Here is a 23,903-nt window from a genome sequence, read left to right on the forward strand (position 1 = left end):
TTTACAAGATGATCTTTCATTAATTATATAGACTATTACATTCTGTTGTTTTTCAATTTTTGTAGCAGGAGACTGGAACTATATTTCTGATGACAGTATGACAGAATTCTGTTAGGTTTTATATGTTGGTTAATCGCATGCCCATTATATCTTGAACCATAGTAGTCAGAAGTGAGTCAGCTGCTGTCAGTTGCTTTAGAGCATTTGTGATACTTCTGTTGATTCCATGAAGACACATGTAAGTTGATAAGGAGGAGGATAGTTTTATTAATTTGAAACATCACAAAAGCAGTCTGGGTTTCCAACATGGCAGTGATACAGATTTTAAGCAATATCCAGTTTACACAGGTTCTGGATTAATATTTTAATTTTTCATGCCCAGTTCAATACTTTAAAGCAGGATTAGGAATAAAGCGGTAAATATTACAAAATGCAGTCAAGGTACATTTTGGAAATACAAATTCCTTCATTACAGCAAATGTTTTTGCAAAAGAGTAAAGCAGCAAATATTAACTTTTCTAAGGTAACATGCAGTTGTTATAATTCAATGTAATAAAAAAAGAAGCTGCTAAAATTAAGTTACAAAATCTATACTGTTTCAAGTTATTTTGTAAAGTAAGAAAAATACATAGAAATGAGTCCTAGAATCTTAACACTTTAAGAAATGTGATAAATGTAGGATATACTGTGTAATGGTGCCTTTTAAAAAATTAAATACTCATACACGTTCATTAAAGCAAAATGTAAAGTGTAAACAGCAAGAAATTTCATTGAGTATCACAAGTTGATATTTGTATAGTAAGTCAATTGGTTATTAGTCCCTTTTTGAAATCCAATAGAATTTTAATATGCTCAGAACAGTAGAAAATAATAGTGTTATATAACGCAAAAAGATTATAATTGTTCAGATTTGAAATTCAGATGAGACGTCATTTGTGATGTCAAAAGTTAAACTGAATGTTTTGCAAACATTTACTGTGAACAGTGAGCGCACTTGTTGTGCCTTGAGAATTCTTGATGGCTGGGTGTCTACAAGGTAGATGGGAGCACCAGCATTTGCCTGCTACCTCTAATCCATCAAGTTGGGAGGTAGCAAAATTGGCTGGAAATTTTTCCTGTATATGTTCTGTCTAAAATACAATAGCCCTGTATTTTTTTTTTACAAGTGTAGGATTATCAATCTTCCTTTAAATCAATTCTCAGGTTAACATAAGATCGCAATGAAAGTGTTCATTCTGAAGTGAAGGCATGGGTGCCAAAGTGTTAAATTCATCAGGTTGAGGTTTAAAGCTATGTATAATTAAAAGAACTGTACAAATACCACAATGTGCCAGATGGATTTTAAATCTACAATAACACTTAAGAGTTTGTCAAGTTGGCTACATTTGAGGTTTTGCAGACTTAAAGCGGCATTGTAACACTTCCATAATCTTGAACACTGTCACGATTGGTCTCAACAGAAAAAAGGACCAATTAGAGCAGTGGCATTAAAATACAGATGATTCTTTTGGGGTAGGGTGCAGGATACGTGCGGTTTGCTGGGGTTGAAGCACAATATTTGAAGATTAAATAGTCACAAAGATTAGTGACATTTCAAGAACCTAATCTAGCATTTTTAAAACTCAGTTTTAACCGTAAGATTTCTATCTCCCACAGCAAATGCAACATGTAGTAAACCGCTGTTTTCCTAAGTTACCTGATGTATAACTGGGATCTACTTAAAACATCTCACATGCTGCTCTGTGTATGTCAGTGCTTCTTGAACAATCAATCCTGTTCCCCACTACTCGAAGGAATATTGCACTTTTCCCTTTGGGAGGTACCAATCACAAAAGCTGAGCTGAATGATCACAACAGCCATTTTTACAATACAGAGAAGAAAGGAGTAAGGGATATGGCCAGCTTTATTCAGCATCAGACACAAGCAAACAAAATCTTAGCCAGAACTCTCTGCACTGGAACTACCGTGTAGCCCTATCATCTGGGAAATTTTCCTTAGGGACTGACTTTAGTGGGAGGGAAAGAGAGGGCCTCTAAGCCAGGCGCTTCAACTGAGGTGCTAGGGTAGCAATCTGCTAAGGGTGAGGACAACACTCCTTTTACACCAAGTGAAGCAGATGGCAACAATGCTTCTGCGGCCTATAGAGGTGGGGCCATAGCGTAATGCAGGCCCAGACCAGAGACGCTTCTTGCTGAGATGGCTCCCCAGCCTCGCACTGTCCTGCTCAGAACTGCTGGGCTCAGCCTGGCCACCCCTCCTCTGCACTAATAACAAATAAACTTCTTCTCTATCTTTCCCTAGCCTGGCAGGCCACTGTCAAACTTTATGTATGAGTCACACTTTAAATTTTGTACCCTACACACTTCCACTAAAGCAGAAATACGAAAGCCACAATAATCTCAACAGCCAGCGGGCATTCCTCTTTAGGGGCTGTAAGGGGGTGGCTTCTCAAAAGGCGGATAGTAAGGTGGAGAGTAACGGGGTGGAGCACTCGAGGACCACATGTAGCTGGGCGAAGGCGAGGCAGACTGGGGCTCGTCAGAAAGTCCAGAGGGAGGGGAGGATGGAAAGACGCTGGAATGCTGTGCAATCAAAATAAAACATCAGTTTCCACCATGAGGTTGCAATTCCCCAACATTAGTCATTATTTAAAAATGAATATGGACCCAGTGTGTTCTGGTTTGGAACAACCAAGAGCCCCTAAACCTCGCAGGGTTATTGAGGGCCATAAAACGGAGATGGTCCAACTTTCACTCAAGCTGCAAAGCTCAGGCAGAGATGCCTTGGAATCCTCTTCCCCAGCCCTTTGGACCTCTCAGTCAGTCAGTTATCCTGTTGCTCCTACTTCTGGGTTATTTTGGGGGGGCTTCCCAGGTGGCTCAGTGGTAAAGAACCCTCCTGCCAATACAAGAGACATGGGTTCGATCCCTGGGTTGGGAAGATCTCCTGGAAAAGGAGATGGCAACCTACTCCATTATTCTTGCCCGGGAAATCCCATGGACAGAGGAGCCTGGTGGGCTACAGTTCATGGTGTCATTAAGAGTTGGATATGACAGAGCAATGGAGCATGCATGGCACTTTGGGAAGGGAGTGAGATACGGGATACAAAAAAAATTCCCAGTGAATCAGCATGTGAGGAGTCAATCTGCCACTTCTCTTTCCCGGCCAGTGTACACCCTTGACCCTGACTTTCCTACTCAAGGAGAGTTGACCTGTTTTGGTCACTGCTCTCTCCCCCAGAGCGCAGAACAGTGATTGGCAAGTAGAAGTTGCTCAATCAATGTTGGATGAGTGACTAAGACTTCAGTCACTCATAGAGCACAGAAGAATTTTTTAGAAATAAAATCTATTTTCAAAGCCTACAGTCACATCTTGTGGGTACCATGGCCTTGCTCCAGTGGTGGAGCATGGCTGAGGCCTGAAGGCTGAAGGGGTCTCCAATAAGAGCCAATGAATAGGGCTGTAGAATGGCAATTTTCTGTTGTGCCTTAGCTCTAGGAGGAACTGCTATATTTTTTTAAAAGAAGACCCACTTATACCAAAATTTCTCAAGTGTTCAAGTGCTGTTTGGGGAGGTCAATACCTTTACTTTGTTCTGCTGGCCAGAGTCAAAGTGGTTGACCGTTTAGTTGTTAAGTCATGTCTGACTCTTTGATACCCTAGGAACTGTAGCCCACCAGGCTCCTCTGTCCATGTGATTTCCCAGGCAAGAATACTAGAGTGGGTTGCCATTTCCTTCTCCAGGGGATCTTCCTGGATCAGAGGTCAAACTCACGTCTCTTGCTTGGGAGGTGGGTTCTTTACCACTGAGCTACCTGTGAAGCCCTAGAGTCTAAGCTGATCATGTCATTTCCAGGCCTAGAACAATCTAGAGTCAGCTTTGCCGTGAGGTGTCTGGAGCCTGAGACCAGTTGGCTGATTCTCCTTATCCCCAGTCCTGACTTCCGTACTCCTTAGAAAGGGGTATCCTGGTTTCTAGGTCTTGCTTTAGACATTGAAATCTCTGTCTCCTACCACATAATGTCAGGACTGATCCTCCCCCACCCCATCCACCCTTTTGATCTGAGAGAAGGAATGAAAGGGTCATAGAAAGCCTTTAAAGACGAAAAAAAAAAAAAAAAAAACCTTGAGGGACTTCCCTGGTTATGTGGTTAATGCTTACAATGCAGTGGTTAATGCTTCCAATGCAGAGGGCACGGGATTAATCCCTGGTTGAGGAACTAAGCTCTCACATGCTGCATGGTGCAGCAGAAAAAAAAAAAAAGATAAAAGAGCTTGAGGCAGTTGACTTGAGACAAGCCAGACTGCTTCCAAAAATCTCCAGATTTCTTCTCCCTTCAGGAAGAGATATGCTTCCTTTGACACTGATCTCATGATCTCTCCTCTCTCTCCCTCCTCCTCTGTTGCTTTCGCTGTCCTCTTAAACCAGAGAGGAGAGCAAAATCCCACCAGGAACAAGATCTCTGTGTCCAGGGTTGTGACACTCTGCCTTTCTAAATCCCGCTCCAGGATAGAGTCAGGAGGCCAGTTCTCTGCCCACTAGACACAGAAGGGAAGGCAAGTTTCAAAGATGGAGCTAAAGCCCATTCTGTCCTGAGAGGCAGTAACAGGCTGCTGGGGGCAGTTGTAGACTTGGATCCTAAGGAGACTGGTACAGCCACCTTGGGTTTTCACCTCTCAGTTTCCCGTGATGTGAAAGTGGAAGTCGCTCAGTCGTGTCCGACTCTTTGTGACCCTATAGTCCAATGGAATTCTCCAGGCCACAGTACTGGAGTGGGTAGCCTTTCCCTTCTCTAGAGGATCTTTCCAACCCAGGGATCGAACCCAGGTCTCCCGCACTGCGGGCAGATTCTTTACCAGCTGAGCCACAAGGGAAGCCCAAGAACACTGGAGTGGGTAGCCTATCCCTTCTCCAGGGGACCTTCCTGATCCAGGAATCAAACCGGGGTCTCCTGCATTGCAGGCAGATTCTTTACCAACTGAGCTACCAGGTAAGTTTCCCGTATAAGAAGGTATTTAGGGGGATAGAGGTGGGATGCTTCTCACTGCCCTCTGATGATGCTGGAGTTTTAGGGATAAATGGCAGAGCGAGGGAGCTAACTGGCCATAGTCCACCCCCCGCCCTTGGGATAGTGGGTTGGAGGGGGTGGGCACCACCATGCAGTTTCCTAGCAACAGGCAGTTACCTTGGGAAAGCTTTGGCTTTGTTGCAGCTGGGGAGCAGGCCCGGTACATTTTAGTTCCTGCCTAAGACTTGACTAACGGGACAGGACGGCCACTCAGAAGAACAGAGCTTTGAATCTTTTCGCACCACAAAGCATGAAAAGCATGAAAAGCATCTAAATAGCCTACTGCTGGGCTCTGAGCTTCCTGAGCTGCTTCTGAGAGGCTGGGGTGGCTTATCGCAGGGACAGAGGAGGTGGGAACACCCTCACAGACACTTCTCTCCCGCCTCAATCTGCCCCTCCCTCTCCCACTTCAATCTGCCCCTCCCTGCCCCAGGTGGACCCACACTCTGCAAGACCCATGTGCATTTCTATCACGTGTGCTTCTCTCTTCAGAAGCGCTGGGAAGCAGTGACTCCCTGAAGAGCCCTGGAACTGGCCGGGTAATGAAGGTTATACCAGCAAAAGATGCTGTGTTCCAAGGGTGAAATCCAGGGTCTCTTGGTTCTTTGCATTCCCCCTCTGTTTCTGGCCCAGAAAGCAAACCCAGGAGAGACAGAGAGAAGAGTGGGAGCAAAGCGAGGGATCAGAAACAAGAGAGAGGAGGAGAGGCAAGGAGAAGCTTGGCAGGAGAGGGGAAATAGAAGGCTGAGTGGCGGTGGCAGCCTGCTAAGGTTGTCAGTCACCTGCTCCATCTACCATCTCCCCCAAGACAACCTCCACTCTCTCATTCAGTAGGCCCAATTTATAATGGATCTTTTTCAGTGGCTACATAGAAACCTAGTGTACCTTTCTGTGATTTAACAAAGACCATCCACAGAGGCAGTGGCATTTTACAAAGGCTTTTGTTTTAAGCTAAACTTGGCGATTCACCAATTGGACAGGACAGGGACATGGTTAGAGTGAAGTCGGGATTCTGGCCCAGTAGGTCAGACTGGAATCGTTAAGGGATTTACCCCAAAACTTGTTGTTGTTGTTTAGCCACTAAGTCAGGTCCGACTCTTTTTCAATCCCATGGACTATAACACTCCAGGCTCCTCTGTCCATGGGATTTCCCAGGCAAGAATACTGGAGTGGGGTGCCATTCCCTTCTCCAGGGGATCTTCCTGACCCAGGGATTGAACCCACATCTCCTGCATTGGGCAGGTGGATTCTTTACCACTGAGCCCCCAGGGAAGCGGACCCCAAAGCTACACAGGGTTGAATTTCCCAGCAGAAGTAGAAACTGATGTTTCATACCCTATAGGATATGGACTGCCTGGCTACCTGGAAGTGGGTGCAAGGTACAAGAGAAGTGAGTGCAGGAAGGTGAGCAAGGAGGCACTGACAGCCTTGGCTTCAAGTCCAAAGTCTGCAAGAATCCTGTTTCTCCAAGCTCAGCCCTCACGACATCCTCAGGGCCACCTGACCAGACCCACGTCCTTGCTCCCATCTGACCACAAGAAATGCTTCCCAAGCTTCCTGACTGGACAGCTACCCAATAAGGGTGTGACTTTGCGGGGTTAAAAGAACACCCTATAAATCTCATCAGCCTCAGGGGTAAAAAGGGAGAGAGAAGTCTTCAAAGTGACATAAATAGTTCTATTTGGAAATGATCAAATTGGGGAAATCATTCAGAACAAAGCCCAGAAAGGTCCATTTTCCTGCTATTATTTGGTTCCCCAATACAATGTAAGAGAATAAGGGCACTCTGGCTTGTTGTTGCTGTTGTTAGGTCTGTGCTTCTGCTGCTTTTATTGTCAGAGCTGGTATGCATTTTGCTGACTGCTTTCCATTTATCTGGGAACACAGCAGATGGCCCTAATCCTCCTGGCTTTCTTAGGTAAAGACTGGTATTTCCTTGTATGAAACGATAAGGAACTGGAACTTGGTGAACAAAAGAAAGCTCCATTCAAATACTAAAACAAAATGCTGTATAAGTTCTAGAGGGAAACAAATACCACCTAAAAACATATCCCTTAGGGATCTCCCTGGTGGTCCAGTGGTTGAGAAACTGCCTTCCAATGCGGGGGACACAGGTTCAATCCCTGGTCAGGGAACTAAATTCCCACATGCCAACATGCCGCAGGGCAGTTAAGCGCATGCGACACATCTAGAGAAGCCCACACAGTAACTAGAGAAAGCCCATGCACCTCAACGAAGAGCCTGTGCACTGCATTGGGGACCCAGTGAAGCCAAATAAATAAATCACATCCCTTAAAACCCACAACTTTAGAACATCTCCAAAAAGGAAATAGAAAAGACAGCTTGAACCTCTGGAAAGAACCAGGAGAGGTATAAGAAGTGGCCCAGCAGTCCTTGGAGTGGGGAGCCATGTAATCACACGGTAAGGGTGAGTCAAGAGAACCTTTCTGAGTAATGATTATAAAGCCCATAATTTAAAGCAGTAAAACATGGAAATATTCTGAAACTAACTGGGGAAAAGATCAATAGTGTGCTCAGATTTACAGCTTCTCCAAAGACTCCCCCAAGCCAGCCTCTGGCCTCAGACAGACCTGGATATACATCTCTGTCCTCACTGCTGTCCCTGAGCATCCCCACTCAGGTCCTTAGACTGACCTCGTAATGCAGGCCTAGGTCTCACTCAATCTCTACATCCATAGCTCCAAGCACATGTGAACACAGAGTAAACACTGACTGAACTGAAAACGACAGCCTGGGCCACCACTGGCATTGGGGAACCTTGTTTTCATACCTGGGATGGTTTTGAATGAGTAATGATGGACAGAAAGATAGCTCCATTACATAAACAGGGACTTCCTATCTTAAGAGTTTGCAGCAGCCATTACTAAGGAGGTTACTGTTCCTACTCCAGAGGTTTGTTATAAAGTGAAAAGTCCAAAAACCAATCTAATCAATATAATTTACTTCCATATAAAAAAAAATGGAAGCAGCCTCTTGGGAGCCATGCGTGGCCCCTCTATCCTAGGATGACTTTTGGTTATGGATGCCTCAAAGAATGGTGACCCTCTCATGCTAGGTTCAATGTCCCTGAATTCTCTTAAAGGATTCCTTTTTGTCCCTGTCACTATTGCAATTATCTATGCCCTTTCAGAGCATATTTGTGTTTTTCAGTCTATATTATCTATTTGGGGAACAAGTTCCCTGAGTTGTCTACCTGTGAATACAGTAGGCTTTAAAACAAGTTCTAACACTTTCTCCCAGGCTTTAATGGATGTCTCCTTGTGCTGGTGCTGTATTTTGTGACAGTGAACAAGTCCACATTCACACTATAGAGACGTACTCCTATTGCAGTATAGAGTCCTAGACCTGCCCATACAGTGTCTAAATCAAACCAGAGTACACTTTACTCAACTAAATGGGGAGGGTTTTCAGTTTCAAGTATTTTGTTAATCTGAGGCAGAAATTAGGTTTTCCAAGGGCTCTGTTTTTCTAAACTGGCTGGTTAATTGGAAGCACCCCCAAACAGTCATGCTTTTATGTCCCCTTGGAACATTCAGGACTCTTAGTCAATAGAACAAAATTCATTATGGGTTTGCCTCCTTTCAAAGGCATTTCCCTGGTCCCCAAATTTTGAATTAACCAGATTGGAGTGGAATCCCACTCTTCTGTGGTCCAGGGTTTATAATCACTGTAAATGCCTAAAAGACCGTTTCATTTGTTTTCCTGAAGTGTCTAGTTCAGCGCTCTGACCACGTACAATGAATTCCCTTTAATGAAGTGCCTTTTGGGTTCTGTTTTTCTGTGCTTCATCTTAGCTCAAAAGGAAAGTGGGAAAGTGCAAATTTGGTAACACTATTTCTGACCCACATGATAACAAGGCAAAAAAATTAAAAAGGAAGGGAGAAGGGTGTTATAAAAAATATTTTCTCTGTATAGTCCCAGTTAGGAAGTCTAGAAAAAACGAAGGGACTGCTTTCTCATTACAGATTTGATTCAAACCCTTGTGTGATTCAGCGTGTCCTTGTGCTATGGAACAGGACTAGACAAGCCTCTTCCTGTAGCAGAGGAATGGAAAAAGCCACCATTGGACAGGGGTCTGTGGTGATGTACTCATGAGTACCTCAGGGGAGGTCAGCGCCCCTTGGGACATGTGAATCCTATCTCCTTCTCTCCCCTTTTCGTCTGTCACTCTGTTGCTTCTCCTCTTGTGTCTTTCCCAGCCTCCGCCATCACTGCCTGCCTATGCAGTCCTTAAGCTTCACGGGTACCCACAGGCTGCGGGATGGAGAGCCTGGCTACCTCATATATATTAGGAAGGATCCAAAATAGGGAGAGAATAAGAGAGGATGAGCAAGAGCAAGGGTAACAGGGAGTTCTTTTTTTTCTCTCAAAACGTACCTGAAAGTCATAAGCAGAATAAGGTGGCAGGTGAGGAGGGCTATGGTAGTAGGTGTTGTAGGATGCCACTTGAGGACGAGCATAGTAAGAAACAGTTGGATGGGCATTTTCAACAGAGCAGTTCAGTGCTGGGAGAGTTGGGTTCTGTAAAATCAAAAAACAATATAAATGTTCATCACTGGGGGAATGGGTAAATAAACCACGGGACATCCATTCTACAGAATACTATGGAGCTGTTGATAAATGATGATGTGCACCTATAGTTAGTGACAGGGAAGTTGTCCAGGATATACTTGTAAATATAAAAAACAAAAACAGGGCTTCCACGGTGCTTCAGTGGTTAAAAATCCGCCTGCCAATGCAGAGGATGCAGGCTCAACCCCTGGTCCGAGAGGATCCCACATGCCACGAGATAACTAAGCCCAGGCGCCACAACTGCTGAGCCTGAGGGCCTAGAACCCAGCCTCTGCAACAAGAGAAGCCATGGCAATGAGAAACCCACACACCACAACGAAGAGTAGCCCCTGGTCACTGCAACTAGAGAAAGCCTGCATGCAGTCAAAAATTAAAATTAAAAACAATGTTTAAGAAAGCAAGCCATTGACAAAACTATGGAGACAATAAAAGATCACTGGTTGTCAGGGGTTGGGATTGGGAAGAAGGATGAACAGGCAGAACGCAGAGGCTACTTAGGGCAGTGAAAATACTGTGTGCTGCCAGAATGATGGATATATGTCATTATACACCTGTCCAATAGAATTCATTTGTTCAATACATTTGTCCAATATTCTATGTCCCATAGAATTACAACATCAAGAGTGGGCCCTAAGGTAAACTATGGACTTTGGGTAATTATGATGCGTCAATATAGATTCATCCTTGCTAACAAATGTACCACTCTGTGGGGGATGTTGATAATGGGGGAGGCTGATAATGGGGAAGGCTGTGTGTTGGGGAAGAAAGTTTATGGGAAATCTCTGTACCTTCATCTCAGTTTTGTTGTGAATCTAAAATTGCTCTAAAAATAAAATCTTTTAAAAAGTCACCATGTTCTATTACCAAAGCATAATCCCAGTTTATGTAAAGACCCAAACAATTATATATAAATATACACTTGTCAATGAAATTAATCTGGAAAGATTCACAACAAATTGTTAGCTATGGCTGTGTCTGGGGAGGGCAGTGGTATTAGGAAGTAAATGGGGACTCTCTACTCTCAATCAGACAGCCGAAGTTTTCACAACTACTACGTATCACTTGTGTCATTTCCCCACACTGACTATTTTGAAAAATTCAAACCGATAGTTGAAATCTTTGACTTTCAAAAACACAAAGGAAAAAAAAATTGAGAACCACCCCCCCAATACAAAATGTTAAACCAACAAGACTACTGCTCTCACTGTGACAAAAATATGATTAATCATGAAGGGTTTGGAAAAACTGTAAGGATTCTTGCAGAGTCCAACCTCACTAAGGAGCTCGCAGGCACACATGAAGGTATTCACTTCGCCTCAGCCCTGGGGGCTGGAGGCAAAATCTTAGCACAGAAACCAAGAAAGACCAAGTAGAGTATATTGATACCCCTCCACACACACACACATTTTGGGGAAAATAAAACAATGCAGAAAGAATTGAATACCCTTTTTATAACATGGTGGTGTGTGTAGCCCTTCAAGGGTTAAAACCAATCTTGTCTAGGATGGGAGTCTGGATTTCAATAAGGCCAAAACACTGCTAGAGGAAGTCACCACTGCTCATGAGTTCCCAAGCAGGACTGTGCTTTGTACCTTATGAGTGCCACATGGCTCAAGGTGTGGGAGAAATGTCCTTTCCATGGTCCATGTCATTGACACCCCCTCTGTTCGTGCATATAATCTAGAGCTGTCCACAAAGTCCATGTGTCTTGTTTCTGGTATGTATCTACTTTGTGTTAACGGTGAGCAGAAGCTTCCTCTCAAGTGATGAAAATGTGTGGGCAGGCTTTGGCAATGGCACAGGCAACCATGTTGGGGTGTTGGCAGAGGAAACTCCCGTAGAGCAAGTTTCAACACAGTCTGTTGCTCTCTTCCTTGGAGTGGGTTACTGTTTACATCTCTAGGAGGTTTGAAGAGCTACAAACCTCAGTCATTATGATGCTGCTCACAGACAACCACAGAAATGTTTCTCAGCCTCTCTCATGTGTGGGAGAGGGCTGAGGTCTTGACCATTCTAAGGGCTGGCTCGCATTACAGAAGCGGAGTGTTCAGCAATGCCCTTACCTCTCCACCAGGATTCCAAGAAGAAATGTCACGCCTGAGGAAGTCCCAGAAATCACGTTCCCTTGGCCTTGTGCCAGTTAAAACCACACCCTCCAACTCTTGCAAAATGAAACCAGCTCTTTTATGCAAAGAGAGGGCTTCTCAGGTGGCTCAATGGTAAAGAGCCGGTGCAGGAGATGCAAGGGACGCAGGTTCAATCCCTGGGTCGGGAAGATCCCCTAGAGGAGGAAATGACAACCCACTCCAGTGTTCTTGCCTGGAGAATCCCATGGACAGAGAAGCCTGGCGGGCTACAGTCCATAGGGTCACAAAGAGTGGGACACGACTGAGCATACACACGTAACCACAGAGACGCAATTGGGGAATATAAACGATCTAGAAAAGGTTTTTTGTGTGTAGCAAGGCTGGGGGTCCAGGATCCTCTTTGAAAGGAAGTTGAATATTAGAAAGAAACACATGAGGAAGATGAAATAAGCACAGGAGAGCCACAGATGAGAGATGCAGAGGATGTAGAGAAAATGGACAAGGTACCAACAGAGGTTGAGAGTGTCAAGGGGGGTGAAGTTGGCAGTGGTACAGGGAAGGAGCAAAAGGGATTGCCCCAGAGCATGGTCTAGTTACAGTTTTAAATCCATAATTCTGATTTTACAATAAATCTGGGCTCTGTTTCTATTCGTGTGTGTATATAGGAATGTGTGTTTCTGTACCAATAATTCTGGGGCTTAAGTTATGAGATCTCCACTTCTGATAAGTAGCATTCTGAGCTCCAGTGAAACAAACGGTGATTTGCAAGCACAGGAAATGTGCTGTGCTGTGCTAAGCTGCTTTAGTCGCGTCTGACTCTTTGCGACCCCATGGACTGTAGCCCACCAGGCTCCTCTGTCCATGGGATTCTCCAGGCAAGAATACTGGAGTAGATGGCCATTTCCTCCTCCAGGCACAGGAAATGGTCAAATCCATCTCACCCGGACAGAACTGAGTCCCTTCAAAGACAATGATTGTGGACTTTGGAAAGAAGACCACTTTGATTTCTCCCTACTTTACACCAGAGACACTAAGAAGCAAAAAATGGCAAGACAGTATCACTTCTTATGATTCATCTCAAGTTCTCATATCTTTGAGCCACAAACACTGTGGTCATCCAACATTTCTTTAAGATCCTTGGCACCAAGCCCCTCTGGTCAGGGAATGAAGACGTCCTTTTTCCTTTCAGGCTCCCACAACTCTGGAAACAGTGCTCCGAGCTGATCCCATTGAAGGCTGCCAGCTCACAGCCTTTGGCTCCTGGCCTCACTCCTCAGGAATGCCTTTCATCAGCCAGCTCCTCTGGGCCTCCCTGAGGCCCCTAAGGCATTCTACTCAGGGTGGAGACACATCACCACGAGGCATCAAGCACGTTTGGACGTAGGCCAAGGATTTTCTGGTTGATGTTCCAGGATTTTCTATACCATGTCTCATTTTCATAAAGCGATCAAAACAATGGTTCTTCTTTGGTGCCCTGTCGTAATATATAGCTCATACTTGCTCTCTCTTGTCATGAATCAAATTTCCTGCCTCTGCTCTTTGCCTTCATCTTTTGTTTTCCCCACTGGCCCTCAATTGGGTTCCCAGGCTTGGCACTGGATGAGGCTCAGGTCTTCCCTCACTCTCCTCCTCATTTCTCAGAGAAGCTCCCAACAGTTGGAAACAACTGGCTTTTAATTTTTAAAATTAAAGAAACTCAACAAAGGAGGTGATGTCTGTTAAAACACCTATGGAACCAGAAAGGGCTGGCCGAATGATCCTCAGGGGCATTCGGAGTGTGATGGAGTGGCAGGAGCAAAGGCTCTGGCATTTGACCTACCTGGGCTCCACTCCCAGCTCTGCTATTTAGCCGTGGGCAGGTCACTTGACTTCCTATGGGCCTGTTTCCTCAACTGTTAATGGTGGGAGTAATACTTCATGAGGCAGTAGTAGTGGGAGAGGAGCGGAGAAAGGAATTGTGCAAATGCCCTTTATAGAGAGTAAAGGGGCTATTACTGCCACCTCTCAGGATAGACTGTCAACAAACCCCTTAATCCCCTAGAGATCAAAGGTCACAGTGAAATGAACAGGCCACATAGTACACCTGAAACTAATATGCTATAGTAAAGTCAACTATACCTCAACGATTTTTTAAAAAAAGAGTTAAGAAATAAATCTATACATCAATGGTCAGCTGAGTTGTGACAGGAGTCCTTGCAGGAGCCCCACAGAGCCTAGCAGGTGGCCGCCAGTCAGTCTGTGCCTCAGGGTGCTTAGCTGTCCACCTCTCAGAGCTCAGAGGAAATTCAGAGAACCCTTAACACCCATCGGATGTCCCATCTCAACTCGCCAACCCCAACCAGAAGCTTCTCTTCGTCTGTCCCCTGGGAAAACTCTACTTGGTGCTACATGGTGACCTAAATGGGAAGGAAATCCAAAAAAGGAGGGGATATACATATATGTATAGCTAATTCATTTTGCTGCACAGTAGAAAGTAACACAACCTCGTAAAGCAACTATACTCCAAGTTTTAAAGAAAAGGACAAAGTGCATTCTTTTCTCCAAAGAAGCCCCAACCCAGAAACAGCTTTTCTGAAGAAGCTTTCTCATGCCAAAGCTCCGTCAGGCTCAAACTGAGAGGACAGCCTTCTCCCTCCAAGCTGCCCCCCACCCTAGCCCCATGCCTCCACCAGGCTTAGGGCTTGAGCTCTCCTGAGAAGAGTCAGACACAACTGAGCAACAGAGCATGCATGCAGTGTAGCCACAGACTGGAATCACTAGGAGGGCTTTTTTAAAAGTACTGCTGCCTGAGCTTCAATTTAGACCCATTAAATTGGCATTCTGGAGGAGTGGCCCAGGCCGGCAGATTTTTTAAAGCACCTCAGGTGATTGTATTCTAATCGGAGGCCAGGTTGAGAACCAGAGCTCTAAAGCTATTATCTCCATAATTAGAGATCAAGGTTTATTAAATAAGCAAACAAAAGCTTTGAAATGCTTTAAAAGCAAAAGAGGGAAGGCCCCCAGGACTATGGAGGACCTCCTGGGTGCTGAGCCCTGAGATGCATATTCACACCCGTGTGAATATGGACAAGCAGCTTTCTGGAGAAACTGCAGGAGGAAATTCCTGGGGAGGGGGAGACAGCCCTACTTCTTACCTGTAGCTAAAAAACGTCTTTCCTTCCAGCTCTCCCGAAGTCTGTAACAGGAAAAACTACCCCAAAAGATATTCTACTGAAAGTGTGTGTGGGATGAGTTGGGGTAATGACAGGCTATGTTTACATAACCAGCATGAACCCCACCCATCCCCAGAATATGCATCAAAAACACAGGCAGTGTCTCATGTTAACAAGACATGTTTGCAGGCTGAGGACATGACCCGGCTCCTTCGACTTAAGATGTTTGAAGGCAGCTACATTTTTTTTTTCCTTTGGCTGTGCCATATGCCCTGTGGCTTGGGGAACCTCACTTCCCAGACCAGGGATTGAACCGGCGCCCTGGGCAGTGAAAGCGCGGAGTCCTAATCACTGGACCGCCAGGAAATCCCACCCTCCCCACCCCCTCCAAGGCAGCTACATTCTTGAAGCAATGGTTTCTGTTCCTCCCTTCAAAACGCGGGTCCCCATGGCCCCCACCCACTGAGCCTTGCCCCACCCTTTACAGGAAGAGGGGCCTCTGTGGAAATTCAAAGTCACTTCCTTCCTTACCATGTCCTTAAAGCCCCCCAGGACAGCGGCAGTGATGATGCCCAGGAAGAGGCCAACGATGTTGAGGATGGTGGCAGACCAGAGCAGGTGGTAGAGGTGGATGATATCCTGGCAGCTGCTGACGTCGATGTACTCGTAGTAGCCACCAGTGATCTCTACCCGGCTGGAAGGGGAGAAGGGCACCCAGTCAGTCGCCAGGGAGCAGGCTGTCCCCCAGGGCTTTGGCTACCATGCAGCCCAGTGAAAAGACAGGGGGTCACGTGGGGCACTATCATAATGGACACGGAAGTCAAGAATGCACTTGGGGATAAAGATAGTATAATGAATCAAAGTGTCACTGCTGTTTATCCCCCTCCCCCAAACCCCTCCTATCTGCCAGAGAAATACTTGTTACCATCGCTAATGTTAATCCTAAATGGGAATTATTAATACCTGCTGTGTGCAGGCACGGGGCTAAGCATTTTACAGACATGGGTTCATCACATCTGTGCTACTATGGCAGCTCCTAGTCAACAGGTGTCTATTAAAATTAAGTTAAAAATTCAGTTCTTCCATCTCACTAGTGAAAGTGAAGTCGCTCAGTCGTGTCTGACTCTTTGCGACCCCATGGACTGTAGCCTACCAGGCTCCTCAGTCCATGGGATTTTCCAGGCAAGAATACTAGAGTGGGTTGCCATTTCCTTCTCCAGGGGATCTTCCTGGCCCAGGGATCGAATCTGGGTCTTCCGCATTGTAGGCAGACGCTTAGGCACACGTTAAATGCTCAGCAGCCACACTTTTAAGGGTCATGCTAGTGGCTGGTTACTATACTGGACAGAGCATTTCTGTCATCACAGAAAGTTCTATTAGGCGGCACTGTGAATCCTTACAATATTTATGATGTAAGTATTAGTCCCCATTCCCATTTTACAGATGAAGAAACTGAAGCACAGAGAGGTTAGGAACTTCCTCAAATTGTAAGCAGTAGAACTGGGATCTGAATTCAGGCTTCAATGATTTCAGTATTTCCTTTCTCAAAACAAAATGAAATGCCAATAAAGAACATCCCAATAAAGTACTAAAGCTGAGTTCCTGCACAAAATCTGAATAGCGCCTCCTCAGAGAGACCTTTCCTGACCACTCTGTCCAAAGATAATCCCCCATCCAGCCCCATCATTCTCTAGGCCACTACTTTCTATGAACTGAATTGCGTCTCCCTCTGAAACTCATATATTGAAACCCTAACTTCCAAAGTGACTGTATTTGGAGAAGGGCTTTTTAGGAGATAATAAATTAAGGTTAGATCATAAGGTCTAAGGTACAGGATACTATTAAGTGCTCAGTTGTGTCTGACTCTTTGCAACCCCATGGACTGTAGCCTGCCAGGTTCCTCTGTCCATGGAATTCTCCAGGCAAGAATACTGGAGTGGGTTGCCATTCCCTTCTCCAGGGGATTTTCCCAACCCAGGGATCAAACCTGAGTCTCTTGCACCTCCTGCACTGGCAGGCGGGTTCTTTACTACTACTGCCACCTGGGAAGCCCCTAAAGTCTAAGGGTGGGGTCCTAATCCGATGGGATTGGAGGCTTTTACAAAAAGAGGAAGAGAAATCTCTCCACACACTTGCACACACTGAGGAAAGGTGTTAGCTGTTAAATTAATTAAACAAAAGTTCCTGTCTTTCTGGACGTTGCAAATTTGTTTACAACTTGGCCACTGGAATCAGTAATGAATCTCAAACACTGATTCTTAAACTTACAACCAAACACCCTGGCATCAGTATGGTTGTTACATGCAACTCTCCTGCTATAAGAACACCAAAAATGAAAAAAAAAAAAGAAAATAAAGGTTAACCTCCAAAATGAATCAGGGAGAGATTATTCACACAAGACTTTTAAACTTTACAGGTGAATTATCTTAGAATTCTGTAAAACCAGTGTATCTCTAAAGAATTGAAACCAGTGTGGTTATGGGACAGCCTGTGTCAAAATCATCTGTGTTTGTATATCTGTGTGCCAGCCTGTGTGTGTCAGTGTGTTATTCGTGGGTGCCTCTGTGCGTCTCTGTGTGTGTGCATGCATCTTTGAGAAAGAGATGGTTAAACATGCAGACTCTGAGGCCCCGCCACTGGGGGTGAGGCTCTGGGATTTGTGTTAACTGAGTTCATTGATCTTTGAGACCCACTGTGTTAAACAGTAAGCTTCCACAGTGGAATTTTAACAGTGTTTCAATTCACCAGAATTTGAACTGGATTTCAGGATTTGGGGGAACATAGCTGGACACCGCCTGGAAGCATACACTGAGTGCCTCCTATTAGTGGGCACAGTACTCAGGCCTGGGGATGGGACAAGGAAGATACACAGATGACTTACTGCTCAAAAAGGCACCGCTCTACAAGGATGCTCCCCTTTACAGGGGAGCCCTGTGTGGAATGGTGAGTGTAGGGTTGTAGGGATGCAGGGGAGGTTTGAGAATCAGCTTCTGACTTCTCCCAAGTTATCTTTGAAAGTAGTGAAGTGCTTACATCCTAATACACCAAGGGCAGGCTGGTAACACCTGTAGATGTATAGATGGGCAGTACAGTGAGCAGATCTGGAGGCAGACTGCGCTTGAACCTTGGCTCTGTCACTTATTTGCTGTCTGACCTTGAGCAACTTTCTTAACGTCTCTGAGCCCGAGGGGTTTCACAAGTGAATGCACGAAAGTAGTATTCCGGCACAATACAAGTACTCTAGCAGTACTCTACCACCTGAACGCTGTAGCTGTTTTATTTCCCTTCCAAGAGCCAGCCTCTGGCAAAATGATTCAAACCCTTGAATTGTGTTCTTAAAAGTAGTGATGCTTTATAAGGACACAGACCACAACATGGGGCTTGGTTAGTAGTTCGTTGAAAAATATTCAATAATTGTAGAGAATATATGTTTGGTTTCAGTTTGAGCGGGTTCAGCAGCTACTATGTTATTTTTACAGAGCCATGAAGCAAAAGAACATTAATACTAGATCTGGTTAAGGGTTTAGCAAATTAATGTGGTTTGTTTCTGTTTGAGATTCATGATTCCATTTGGTTCAGTCTTGGGGCAGAACTTCCTCTGAAATTTCATCTTTTGTATTCTCACAGCTCCCACCCTCAAATTTTCATGACTGCAAAGTCTCCTTCCAGAGCCCACCACAGCCTGCTTCAGCTTCCTAACACATTTAAAACACTAAGTCATTCAGCTCATCAAAACCCTTCCACCGCTCTCCATTACCTTCAGGAAAATGTGCCCCAATTCCTCAGTCTGCCATGATCCGACTCCAGAATGGAACCCACACTCCAGCCAGGCTGGTCCTCAGAAGCACCAAACTAGCCAGGTGGGGTAGTTATTCCAGACCTTTGTTCAGATTTCTCCCCCTGCATGGGAGGTATTGCCGTCTGTTCTCAGCCTCTCCTGATCTCTCCCACTGCACAAAGCTTCCACACACTCGTCTCATTCTTCAAGGACTCCAGTGCCCATTCATCACCTTTCTCCCTGGGCTCCCACAGCCTCAGTCTGTTCTTCTTAGTTCAGCACTTTGCATATATCAGTAATGCAGCTATTCATTTGATCCGATGTTTACCTGGAGCCTAATTAGAGCTGAAGCTGCAACCAAGGCCAAGGTGGACATGATAGCTCCATCTAAATTCTAACCTCTGGAGGGCAAGGTTATCTCTTACACTTCTGTTGTGTCTCCCTCACTGCCTCCGAGCTCAGTGAGAGAACTGTTGTGGGTCATCAACAGATACTTGGGGAATGAGTAATTGAGTTCAAAGACAGATCATTGCATTGATCATAAGACTGATTACCCAATCTGGGCTTTCACCCACTTGCTCTTAACTTGCTGGGTATATCTGGAGAAACAGATAAACTCTTTTCGTTTCAGTCCCCACTCAACAAATTAGGAGGCACTGGATCTTGGATAAAGCCAAAGGGCATCCTTCTGCTCTTCCATGAGGGCCTGGAATTATTCACCAACTCCCCATGGACAGATAGAGGCTGTGTGCCACCTCTGGACACATTTCTCCACCTCCCCATGATCCCCCGGTAAACTCAGTTACTTAAGGGCAAAATGTTATTTTATCAATATGTATTCTTCTAGAACAATCCCTGGCACATAGTAGGAGCTCAAGAAAAAGTTCGCCCAAGGGAGGAACAGATGAAAGCGAGCTCTCGTCTTTCATTTTATTACCAGTGGCGGCAGTTCACAAACCACCCCCATGTCCTTTCGCTTCCTGTCGGTTACAGGACAAAAACCAGTGATATTGACTTGACCTCTCCAAAGCCGAGGGAAGGCTAGAAGGCAGCCGCTGAGGAGCTGTATCCTAAAGAAACCACTTTCCTGCATAGGCTGAAACAGAATCATCTAGGTTTGGTGTTAAAACCTCACTGCCCCTGACGTCAGAGAAGGTCTGTGGCTTCAAGGGGACAGTAGAAACTCTGTTTCCGTAGTGCCCTACAAATGACTGCCTGATGTTTTTGTTTCCACTTTTTTTTTCTTGGCCTCCTTTCCAGGAAATGGACTGGAGGAGCTGGCAATTGATTAAAAATAGGCTTTGTGTGAGGAAAACAAATATGCATTTGGCAAAATTAAAGTCTCTGAGCCTTAGAAGGCTTGCAGCTAGCTATATTTAGGCTTAGAAGTTAGGTCTCCTTCGAGCTGGCTGGGAAAAGCTTCAGGTCAAGGAAAATCTTTTCCTTATATTGCAGGATCATCGCCTCTGAAGTCTCACAGCCTTGGTTTCTGATTGCATGGGACGGTTTCCTGATAAAAAGCTCAGGAAGTGCTTTCCCGGTGGCTTTGCCCTTGGAATCTCAACGTTACAGACCTGGGCAAGGACTCGATGACCGCCTGAAGCTGGTCTCCAGACATCAGGTGGGTGAGCAGCATTTCCAGCTCAAAGGCCTTTATGAGCAGTACCCACACCCCGCACCCCACTCTCCACCCGTAGCCCTCTTAGTCGCCTGGCCCAATACTTTATATTCCTGGAGAAAAGGGTGTTCCTCTTTTTGATCCTTTCCAATACATGTCACTCCCTTGTCATCAGGTTTTTGAATCGAGCCCAGTCCTGTGCTGGGGCCTGAGGATACAGATAAGATGAAGTCATGTTTGCTGCCTTTAGGGAGCCCAGACTTTTAGCAGAGCTCCTCATAAAATTTCTTTAGGGCCTTGAAGACAACCCTGGCATAACTTGCTTTAAGAAAGCCACTGATTATGAAGTTCAGATTGACAGGAAGATAAATTGGGCTTGAGTCTCCACTTTAAAAAAAAGTTCACCTAAGGGCTCAGCTAAATGGAAATTAAAGCAGGATTTAGTTTATTCAGACCTTTTTCAGAAACACACCTAATTGCAGAGAGAAAGGTGTGCCCGCGAGGAATCACTTGTCAGCCCTCCCAGCCCGCCTCTTCTCACCTCCTTGGATCTCAGGAGGCCTGGGAAGGGAAAAAGGAGACCTGGCCAGAGGACAGGTTGTCCAAAGGAGGGAAGAGGTAAAAAGAGAGGGGTGGACTGAGCAGGGGGAGGGAGGCAGATAAGGGGAGGCAAGAGGAAAGATAGTAAAATAACCCCAAATCCCCTAGGACCTATTTTACATTTCTTTGATCATTTTTGGAAGGATGGGCTCAGGAAGTACAATTATAGCCAGCTCTCCATCACCGCTAAGGAGGGAAGTCCTTTTCAAGTGTTAGTTATTATTACAACATGAATAATTGAACCTCCCAGATAATCCCCAAACCTCATTTGAGTCTTTCAGTTTCTCTTCCTCCACTGCCAAATCTTTTAACGAAATGAGACCAGTGCTAGCAGAGAAAGTAAACAGGCTGGGGTGAATCTCTCTTCTCCTCCTACTCCCCCTTCCCCCTCCCCTGCCTCTGGTCTTAATCCTCCAAGTGAGAAAACTGGTCCGCCAATACCAAGAGTAAGGAGTGTGAGTGAGGAGGAGTGCATCCATCTGACCCCTCTGGATCTAGCTTCATCCTTCTGCCAACTCCTCCCTTCCTCCCTTCCCCTCCTCAGCCCCCTTGCACTGAGAGCTGGAAGAAAACACGTGCGTGACGTGCAGGGCCGTTTCCTTATGTTCTGCATCACGCCTTCACACACTCCTGTCTACTCCACCTTCTAAATTCCTCTTACAAGTACTCCCTGCTTTCCACCAGCCCCACAACAACTTCATCTAGGCTCCATTCCCTTTGGCCTGGACTCTGGCAGTGGCTCCTCGCTGTCTCCAGCCACTCAACTCCATGCGCCATGCTGTACCCTTCAGTGGCTCGCAGTTGCTTACAGGGTCAAGTCCCAAAGCATTCCTATGGTCTAGTATATGACTAGGGCTCTACTCCTCACCTCCTACTACCTTGTAAAACCACCCCCACTCCACAACTGCTGGGAAGACCCTCCCCATCTCCACCCCTAGTTTAAGTTTGCTCCTAACTCCCGTCTTATCTTTTAAGCCTCAGCTCCCACATCCCCTCCTCCTTGACACGCCTCCTCCCCCCGCCCCGCCCCCAGCAACTCTGGCTTCCAGTCTTTTGTGTTGAGAGGTTCCCCAGTACCTCCCCAGATCCCCACCACACTTCTCACACTAGACTGTAATCAATGGCTCATAAGTCTGTCATCCCTGCTGGCCTACAAGCTCCTCAGCAGGACTCTGTATTTCTGGCACCTAAATGTGTTTTGAAAGAGAATAAATGATGTTTTAACATTGAACAGTAGAGCACCAGAGTGGTTGTAGCAGAACTAGCACCACCAAGCCTGCTCCTGCCTCAGGGCCTTTGCACTTGCTGTTCTGTTTGCTTGAGATACTCTTTTACTCAAGTATCTACTTGGTTGGCCCTCTGGCATCATTCAGATCTCTTCACAAATTTCACCTCCTCAAAGAGCTCTTCCTTGGCTCCTTTTATCCAACATGGTACTCACACTCCCCACTTTGAAACTATTTACCTATCTTTCCTGCTTCATTTTTTTTCATGGCTTTGATTGACACCTGGCATGTTACATATTCATGTGTTCATTGACTATCTTCCTTAATAAAATCTAAGTTCCATGAGGGCAAGGAATTTTTTTTTTTTTTTTTTGCTCCTGCTGCTGAATCTCCAACATCTGGAACAAGGCCAGGCACAGAGAAAATGCTCAATAACTGTTTGTTGAATGTTGTTGAACTTGGACTTAGAACTGGCTGTGAACCCTCCCTCTACCATTGTCAAATTCTGTGTGACCTTGGACTAGTTGTCTGTTTCCTCTGAGCCTCAGTCTTATCATCTGTAAAATGGGAAGAATAATTGTACATAAATCATGGGTAAGAATGAAATGAGATCAGCACTTTGAAAGTACTTACTTAGTATGCTGCCTGGCACAGAGACGGCAGGTAACACCTGTCAGCTGAAATCCATGGACACACCAGTGTCTTCTGCTTCTCTGATCCCTACCGTGCACCCTTCCCCCACTTAGTCCTTCTCATGCCCATGGTGGTCACACCACCAGGGGCTTGGCACTCACTTGCCGCAGTTGTAGAGGTCACAGCAGAAGCAGGTGTTGCCCCGGATGCGAGGTGTGCAGAATCCACGGCTGAGGTGAGGGCAGTTCACCTGCGGACACACAGCAGTGAGCAGGTGAGCTGGCGTTGGGTGGGAGCAGGACCCTCTGGGATTGGCAGTGCGAGCTAGTGAACTGATGGAGACGGTAAGGATGGCTGTGAAATGAACACACCAAAGCACAGCCGGGATGGGGCTGGGCGGGCGGCTGGCTGATCTCGTGCATGAGGCAAGTCACTGTGGAGCTGGGCTCACATCCAGCCTCAGCCACAGCCCTCAGCACCCCATCCCTGGAGGGTGGAGATGGAGAGGAGGAAGGACGGATGGAAGGGTGGACAGAAGAACAAATGGACGGTAGGAAGTGAGGCTATGAGGGGGAATCAGGGTACAGGAGGAAAGAGGACCACACTGGGGAAGGAAGACAGAGGGGCGGTCACATGCACTCTGAAGTACACTAGTACCTCTCGAGCTGCCTGCGTAAGGTTCCTCATAACCCTCGCGGAAGGAGAATTTTTGGTTGAGGAACTTATGACCTTATACAGGAAAAATAGGGTTAGGGGGACCAGGGTTACAAGTGAACCTATGGAAGTCATCATTCATATTTTTACAGTCACCAAGGTAACACAAGAATGCGATCATGATGAAATCAACAGAATAACAATGACATTTTATACATCTCGAGTTTGCCCACAAAAAAGGAAAAATTAACTTCCATTTACCGTCTTTTGTTTGTGAGAAATCTTCCAGGCTACCCTCCCCCCAGCACAGGTGCAACGAAGTGCTTGTAAATGTGTTTTGCTGTGTTACAGAGGATACGGATGGTAAACAGGCACTTTTTCTATATTGGGTCCTTCATCCAAAAGCTCAAGCCTTTCTGACACACTGTCGGCACGTGCATCTTTCTATTCCTTTCTAACCCGAGAATAGTTTGGAAAAATAGTGAATTGCTG

General features: G+C 45.7%; 1 protein-coding gene across 1 annotated transcript in view; it reads right to left on the bottom strand.

The window, feature by feature from the left end:
• Positions 1-243: 243 nt before the first annotated feature.
• The window catches only part of TMEM255A (transmembrane protein 255A), a 48,140-nt gene continuing 24,480 nt past the window's right edge, over positions 244-23,903 (bottom strand). Inside the window, exons 6-9 of the mRNA XM_005891535.3 lie at positions 22,919-23,007; positions 15,434-15,596; positions 9,469-9,612; positions 244-2,583 (exon numbers count right to left, since the gene is read on the bottom strand). Of these exons, the coding sequence (XP_005891597.1) occupies positions 2,425-2,583; positions 9,469-9,612; positions 15,434-15,596; positions 22,919-23,007 (555 nt within the window). The 3' untranslated portion in view covers positions 244-2,424. The remainder of the gene's footprint in view (positions 2,584-9,468; positions 9,613-15,433; positions 15,597-22,918; positions 23,008-23,903) is intronic.

This window comes from Bos mutus, chromosome X (assembly GCF_027580195.1).
Source record: "Bos mutus isolate GX-2022 chromosome X, NWIPB_WYAK_1.1, whole genome shotgun sequence".
Classification (NCBI taxonomy): Eukaryota; Metazoa; Chordata; class Mammalia; order Artiodactyla; family Bovidae; genus Bos; species Bos mutus.